The sequence below is a fragment of the Stegastes partitus genome, unplaced genomic scaffold (assembly GCF_000690725.1).
Source record: "Stegastes partitus isolate 25-593 unplaced genomic scaffold, Stegastes_partitus-1.0.2 Scaffold38, whole genome shotgun sequence".
NCBI lineage: Eukaryota > Metazoa > Chordata > Actinopteri > Pomacentridae > Stegastes > Stegastes partitus.
In genome coordinates, this window is record NW_007577769.1 from 139,119 (window position 1) to 147,665 (window position 8,547).

At 40.0% G+C, this 8,547-nt stretch overlaps 1 protein-coding gene across 1 annotated transcript; it reads left to right on the top strand.

The window, feature by feature from the left end:
* Positions 1-424: 424 nt before the first annotated feature.
* Positions 425-6,151, top strand: LOC103373210 (protein FAM104A). The gene is made up of 3 exons (XM_008303056.1): positions 425-977; positions 1,527-1,644; positions 3,857-6,151. The coding sequence occupies exons 1-3, from the start codon at positions 961-963 to the stop codon at positions 4,076-4,078; spliced, it is 357 nt and encodes a 118-aa protein (XP_008301278.1). The 5' UTR covers positions 425-960; the 3' UTR covers positions 4,079-6,151.
* Positions 6,152-8,547: the final 2,396 nt, after the last annotated feature.

Sequence of the window (8,547 nt, forward strand, 5' to 3'; positions counted from 1 at the left end):
AATAGAGTGTTATATGTGGACTGTCAGGTGAAGACTAATTCTGTTTTAATGACTAAAAAAAATAATATTTGTGTGATGTAACTTCAATTCGTCAAAAACGTCTTTCACTGTACTGCACAGTTTGCGCCAGTGTTATTTTGTTATTTTGTGTTCACTTCAAGTGCTACTCGGAAGTCCCAATATTATTTCCAGTTCACTTGTACACCATACGCTTACAAGCAAGTAAGAGTACACCAGTTATGTTACCATTATTTGCCATCATAATTATCGCACTTTTTACTCTTTATATGCCTACTCCCTGCAGAAAATTTGACTTTGAATCCCCAACATAAGAGCAGAGTAAAATATTTTCCCGGCAGGCCAAAAAGCACCATTACTGGTATCTGCGCAGCCGCAGTGTCATGTAAACACAACTGTCGCGGTTGGTTGTGGTTGTATCTGGAGCTAGTATCGCTAGCTAGATAGAGTTAAAGCCCAAGTTAATTTATTTGGGCTGCGTTATAAAGATTGTTAGTCTTGTAAACAGGAAATTACTCTGTTTTGAATTATGTGCCGTGGTCAGCTAATGAAGAACATTAGATAAGAGGGTTAGCATTAGCTCATCGTGACGTTAGCGTTAGCTTGTACCAATGATAAGGCGCTTGGGACTGGCTTGATAACTAGCTAGTTCGTCAACGCCCGATCTTTCTGTAGTTTTATAGACAAATAACGGCACCTAGACGTGTCTGTGCTGTTTATTGTTTTAGCTACTTATATTGTTGGAGTTGCCAAAATGGATAATAATATCATACCGCTATTTAGCGTAATTAGCTAGCCAGCCAAGGTTAGCTTAACTGAGATAATAGGCCATCGGCTGACAGGAAACAACCTACAAGTCGATAACGTCAACCAGCCGGGTCCTCTTGACTGGTCTGAGCAAAACACAAAGAAAGCTCATCTAGACTGATTAAGTGTCATCATATGTTGACTGAAAACAGGTGAGCGAGCCAACGGCACTGCATTTAACACTGTGTGAGCAAATGGTGCTTGTTCAGTGACCGATTTAAACAGCTTGCATTCGATATTTAAAAGGAGTTAATCATGCTAACCTTTCATTTCAGGATTCACGCTCACCAGCAAAGGTTGGTTGTGCTCTGGTCACACCAACGGTGTAACTGTACGAATTTGACAGTTGTGTAATTGGCTTATCTTGTTCTTTTTGTGTAAATGTTTGCAATACAGCTAGCTGTCTTGCTTTGGATAAAAGAGTGGCAGTTAGCATTGTAGTCAGTGTTCAGCATTATGTAATGACTGTTCATATCAAGCCAGAATAACATTACTTATATATTGTGGCACATGTACACAAGAATGAGTAATGCCTGTGTTTGCTTTACTGATCTATTTCCTTACCAGAATTTTCTGTACTCTGATTTCAGATGTTGCTTCCACTTTTTGAACAGATTATTGAAACCATCGTGTGGCCTGTACCTCCTTTGCCTTTAAATAGCTCATGTATTTTTTAATTTTCTTTGCTTTGACCCAAACAGGAAACGGCAGCGCAGTGGTGGTGATGAGGAGAGTGGCCACCTGGTGCCCCAAGCCAAACGGCAGAGCAGAGGTCACCCTCTCTCTCCTGAGCCAGGCCGGGATGCCTGGGACTCGGAGGTACGGCAAGTATCAAGGGAAGGGTGGTCTTAAATAGCCAGCCTCTGGCTGCAACTTGTTGCTATTCTCCTATGGGGGAAAAATAATATGGCTTGTTGTATTTCTTCAATTACGTCAAAATTATATTTGATAAAACTAAGCAAAGGACAGTGTGCCTACAAGATCGTGAGGCAAGGTTTTATAGGAACAGATGAACTGAATAGTAGTTTTGAATTCATACTAAAATTACTATCTGCATGGTCACACCACAAACAAATTACACATAAGTTTGATTCTAAGCAGACTGAGGCTGTTTTTGTCCACTCTGTTGCACTGCAATTAAACAGGTTTCTCACTAATGTAGTGAACTGAACAAGATGGCCAAACTCACCAGAGGCCTGTTCTACAGGGCAGCATCTGAGGTTATCGAGGTGACTTCTGGTTGAACTCCAGGCGCTGGTTCAGTTCTAACCAGGGTACATCTCCATGGTAATTTATGCTGAATGTCTAACCTACTACAGAGCCGGTTATGTTCCAAATAAGAGATCAGCGCTTATAAAAGCGCCTCCTTCTGACCAATCTGTTCTCTTGGAAAATGTCATCAGCATTCTTAGAAGACCCAGCAGAGCTCAATACTCAAGATAGTGAGAGGGGAAAATATGAGTTTCAAAGCCTTTTTATTGTTCCATTTGTCTTTGTAGAGAGATATAGTCCTATGACAGAAACTGCTAAAGACTTATAGTCTGATTGTTGAGCGTATACGATTGCCAATAAGCCTATTTATCAATTTGAATTACAATTTTACATTTGTTCTTTTCCTACTCCTAAAGCAGTTTAAGCAGCTGAAAGAATAAGAATGAAAGGGTATTTAAGCCAAACAAATGAGACTTAATGTGAGATTACAGAATTCATCGTCCCCATCACTATGTTTGGTTTTTATGACTGGATTATTTTTCTATAAATAATTTGTGTTTTTGTGAGAGCATAACAGTACAGACACATCTGTAATTTTGCTGTACAATCTTGTGATGGATAGTAATATTTAAACTGAGTCTTGGATCAGGAATAAGAAACCTACATCTAAGCAACTTATACATAGAGGGACAGTGATATTGATAAGTATATTAAATCCGCTTTCACCCAGTCTGCTTTTTTGCAGCATTCTTTTGTGAGTTTGGCTGCAGCAGTTGTGTTGTTTTTAGCCTGTATTACATTTTAAACTTCTCATACGGTTTTAGGATTTTAGTTTGCTGTATTTGTGAGCGATATCTAAGTTTCTACACACTTACATGAGGCCTTCTGTACAATGTTAGAGTAGATATGTAGATGTATTGTATGTATAGAATTTGTACTTTTTTTTTTTTTTACTTGTTCTTAGACCGTTCATCACTGCAGGGTTGCAGATGAAGCAGCTTACACACATATTTTAGCAACATGTTCATTTGGTGCAGCCCTCTGATCTTCCTTAGTTACTGTAACTGTGGTGCTTTCAGTCTGTATTGTTAGTTTACAATCTTTACATCTCTCTAATATTATAGTTGGCTCTAAGTTTGTAAAACATTCCATTCTGATGCCAGTAGATCCATCCATGTTTGTGATTGGTCACCTGTCACCACCCCACTTCTTTCATGTAAGCGTCCTCAGAGATAGATTCACAAACCCAGGGTTGACTTACTCCTGCATTCTTAGCTCAGCCACAGATTTTTTTTTTTTTTTAATCCATACTAAACTACTAGGCTTTAATTATGTGTCAGACAAACTCACCATAAAATTGGTTAAAAACAGCAGCTGGGAACAATAGCAAATTCAGTGTGTACGGTGATCAGTCAGAGGGAAAGTTAGAATGGATAGAAAGTTCTGGTTTCAAACACACAAGCATGTGTGTGCCAGTCAATTGTTTAGCACCACGCTGTCAGTCACAGATGCAGAGGGTCTTTATCCTGAAGGGTCTGTGGACAGAAGCAGCTCAGCTGCATTTAAAGCTGCAAACACTGAAAGACAAAGAAACAGAGGTTATACAGTCATGGTAAAATTAACTGTCTTTGCAGTTTTTTAGGCTAAAAAGAATGGAAATGCACATTTTGAGACCATGACAGACTTTAATTTATTTGCTAGAAAGAGTGCAACCTTTAAATTGACATTTATTTATTGGTGCTACTGTTATTGTGGAACACTTGAATTTTGAAACTGATATCTCGCTAAGACACGCCTGATGTTAATGTCTGCATTTCAGTCATCCAACAGTGAGAGCAGCAGCAGCATCAGCAGTCCTGAACATGCAGCAGGGAGCTGTAGCAGTCAGTGTGCTGTTGGCCCCTGCAGTCCCCTCAGCACTGCCAAGTCTTCAGAGCTGGCCGGCCCTACGAACCCGGTGTCCTACCTGCAGATCAACCGCATCCTGAAGGAGGCCCACTTCCAGAGCCTGCAGAGCCGAGGTCAGCTCAGAGACACATGATGGCATAGTGTCCGTCTGTCAGCCACCTGAGGACGGATGCCCTGAAGCATGTCAGAGCATCACGTGCTGAATCACTTCACTCAGCGCTTCCCCACCCATCTGCAGTTAATGTGGTACCTCACAGCTCAACAGATCTGTGGATGGAGACCAGCACCTGGTCAGGTATCTGGGGGCGATTCATCATTCAAATAAATCAAAGTGATAATCATTTTAGCAATAATAACTGTGTGATCAACTTAATACATTTTGTTTTGATCCACTTAGTTTCTGACCAGTGTGGTTTACGTGCTGCTCTGAGAGTCTTATCGTGACTGATTGATAATGTATTTTGTCTTAAATGTTGTATGGAAACAGTGGAGCTGCAGAAGTGGCACCAAAACACAATTTTAGGCCGGTCAGTGTGACTTGTTTAGTGTTCTCGTAGGGTACTTGGGTTGTATAATGCTGAATCAGATGTCTGTGTAAGTACATGGACCAGTCTCAGGGAGGATTTGCACTTGTCTCGGACTGCTCATCTGCTTTCATATTCAGACAGGGACTCCTTTACAGGGGACTGTACTGTAGAACCCACGGGTGTGAACTTGGCTTATTCGGCTGTTTTCCACCCTTATGTAGATACTAGGTTATTTAAAAATGCTTTCAATAGATTTCAGTTAAATGTAGTGGAGTCAGGCCACAGAACAAGTGATTATGTTTTCGAGTGGGTCATACACTTTCATAACAGGATTTCATAACACTCCAAGACAGGGAATTTTGGAACATATTTGCTAATTTTTCATCAACAACTGCACTTTCCTTGGGTGAAAAATCAACTCTTAGTGCAGTAAGTGCATCGAGGTGCACATCCAGTTCCAGGTGCAGATTAAAATTTTATAAACACACTTGATTATTACAATCTTTGTTGAGTCTTGTTACTTTCTGGAGTTCATTTTTTCCCCTTTTTTCCCCCCCCTCCTGATCACAAATTCGACTATTTCATGAGAAATAATCTCTCGTTTCTATGTGGTCACTAGATTTGGTGATCTGACATAACCCAGTGGTTTTCTCATGATTGTTAGGTAACATCTCAAGTCATCTATAATAAGCAGCAATGTGACAGGTTAGAGTTCATATAGGAATTTAAATACATTATTTTAAAACGATGCAACTACAACCAAAAGAGCTCATCCAATGTCACTGTATTATCTACAAAGAGTGATGGTTCACTAGTGACAGTTATCAGTTAGAAAATGCTCTTGAACATGAAGGAATATTAGGGGGAGATTGCCTTATTTGTGTGGATTATAGATGACTACTCTTTTCTAATAGTAATGAGAAATATAGTTTGGTTAATGTCAGAATTTATCACAAGAGGACAAAGTTTACTATGTTGAAATCATGAGAGTACTTTTGTCATGAGATAAGGTCAGGCAAGGGAAAACATCATTTTTGTTTTTTTGTGCGTTTATCACCTGTTTTGTTTTGATCACAAGGAGAAAACAACAATAGTAACACCTGTGAACGCTACAACCTTCCATATTTTCTTTTACTTTGTCAGTCTTTCTTTTTTCTTTCAATATGTATAACGAGCTGTTAGATGTGGCATTCAAGAGCGTTGGGACTTGTCGTTTATTCTGTCCACAGAGGGTTGTAGTACAGCCTTTAGGAACAGAAAAACATTCCCCAGGTTTGGATTGCAATGTTACTGGAGCCACTAAAATGCGATTTTTGAACTGCGGACAAGCCTTTCTGCCAGAGCGCTATCTCTTTGAAGGTTGCTGTATGAGAATTCCTGTGCACTAAACATCCACGTAGGTGTCCTGACAACCAGATGTAAGGCGATGCATCGCCTTTTCTAAAAGCAGGATTGGTGTCTTTGACGGACCATTGCCCCAGGCGTAAGCTCAGCAGTTTATTTTTATTTTTTTAACTGGTGTATCAGAAATAAAAACATTTTGAAGATGTGGTTTATTTTTTTTTCCAATTCTATATATTTTTTGTATTTAGTAAAGTAAATGATATTAACCTGGCATTGTTTTTTTCCTTGTGAATATCCCCGCATTTCAGAAATAAAATTTATTGTTTTTTGAACAACTGCGGTTTTACTCGTTATTTCTCATAAGTATTGTTTTTATTTTGCCTTTGTAATGTACAATATCGGGCAAAGCTTAAGTGAGGATGCCTTCAAAAATTATACCATATTTGCTTTATTTACTAGTTACCTTCCTAAATTCTCCACAGTAAACAGCTTGTCATGGTGCTTGCAAGTTTGGTTGTCTATAATCCCGCCGCACTGTTCTGCATGTGTGCATGCTGTGTAATGTGTGTGCATACAGGAATCCCCTCCGCCCTCCTTTTCCTCCAAATAGCCAGTAATGAATGACTCCCCATGCATTGAGACCATCTTTAATGAGACATGACCTGTGTCTAAGGGAGGAGCAGAGGAAGGTTTCTTTAATTAGCACACTACATGTCCTTGTCACAGACACAGTAACAGATTACATACATTAATGCACCAAGTGTAACCACGGTTACCTTGCTGGCTACTGTGGGTCCTCATTACCTGCCTCCTTTGATTCCCCAACTCCAGCTCTCGAAATTAGAGATGACAAATGAGCCAATGATAATTCAGGATTAGAAATCTTCCTGCATCCTGACAACAAAGCTCTTTTCTCAGGCTTTCTCATTACGTACACAACATACGGAGAGTCACAATTAGCGAGCTGTGTGTGACCCTTTCATCCAAGCATTATCTCAGGTATATCTGTTTTGAATATGAGCTTGTATCTCAGCGCAGAAATCGCATTAGAGCAATGCACGTGCTGTGCAATGAAGGTTGTGAGGATGCAATTACCGGCAGCTTGGAAAAATATTTTCTGCAAGTGATAATCTAAATCTGCAGGAAAAAAACAAACATGTATATTAAAGAAGTAATTTTATCCCAAAATGCTAATTCAGTAAAGCGTCTATAGTTCCCCATCTCTTAACTGTTATGTAATAACGCTCTGAAAACAAGACTGTTTTAGAGATCATCTTTTACAGCAGGTTTTTTTCAACAAGGATTATATGGGATAAAACATAGTCAAGTAATTATATTTGACATTTAAACTAAATGTTAACACAGGGCATCAAACCATATGAGCTCTTCTGCATGTGTCTGATATGAGTACATCTGCAGCATTGTTAAGCACCCAGTCCTACTCGGTGTGTATTGGCACCACCAGCAGATGTTCTGAGCACAGATGTTCACCAAAAGAGCAGTAGAGGGCAGCACACTCTGAGCGTTAGCCGGACCCAAACCGTATTCCTCACGGTCTGAAACTCATAAATGCTTGGGAATTCTGTGACGGGATCAAGACGTGTGGGCTACGTAGAAGATATTTATCTTTAATCTGTTTGCACAAACACGCAAACATGCACACAGACACACACACACAGACACACACGCTGTCCTTTCCATGCGGCACGCAAGATATGAAGGTGGGCGATGATGAATGGCTCATATCAGTTGGGTGGAGAGGCAGGAGAGAGTTAAATGAACTGTCCTTGTTCTTGGGTCTATGTATGCGCATACATTGTTATATTTTTACCATGGCCAGCGAAAAATCTGGGTTAGTCTACGGCTCCTTTTCTTTGTGTCCTCTCCGCTGATTCCCATCTCTCTTCAAAGGTGAAAGCACAGTGAACACCAGCTACACACAACAATACAGACAAGAAGACAAACTCCAGTGTGTTTTACATTTATCAGTGTCCAGTTCACCTTCAGCTTCAAAACTTTCAAATATGAAACATCCTTGAATAACTTTTTTTTTTTTTTTTTAGATTATTTACTAAAACAAAAACAAACCGTTCACAGGAGAGTCCCGACTTTGGTATATACAAAAAACTAATTATATGAAGGCTTGAAGAACATGAGAAAAGAAAGCAAAAGTGAGTTAAAGCTGATCTGGTCACCCCTGCCTCTCTTTGCCAGACTTTGGCTGAAATGTATTTGGGCAGCTGTTGCCTGGCATGAGATGGTGATTGGGTTGGCATCAAGTACGCTGTTTTCTCTCGCCATCCAACACAAACATCTGCTTTGCTTCCCCACCACCATTTCGCCCCAATATCAAACAGCAGAGCTTGCCTGCTCTGCTGCCTCCATGGCCATCCTAAGAATTAATGACCCACCAAGCACATTAGCAGTGCCCTATTGCCCCAGCTTGGCTGGAGCAGGGAACAAGGAAAGCCATGACAGGCAAACAAGGAGAGGGAAGGGTTAGTGGGTCGGGATGATAAAGTACTTCACAGGTCAGGAATTAAGATGGATAGATATTCAGGTGATACTACATGTTTAGTCTTGTTTTTTCTTTTTTTCTTCACAGTTGGCCTTTATCATCAATTTTGCAGCCTTGTTGACATGTTAAACAGCTACTGGATCTCATGCTGAATTATTGTTGACTTTTTGTGCAATGTACCTGGAAAAAAAACAGTACAGTATTACCTAATAT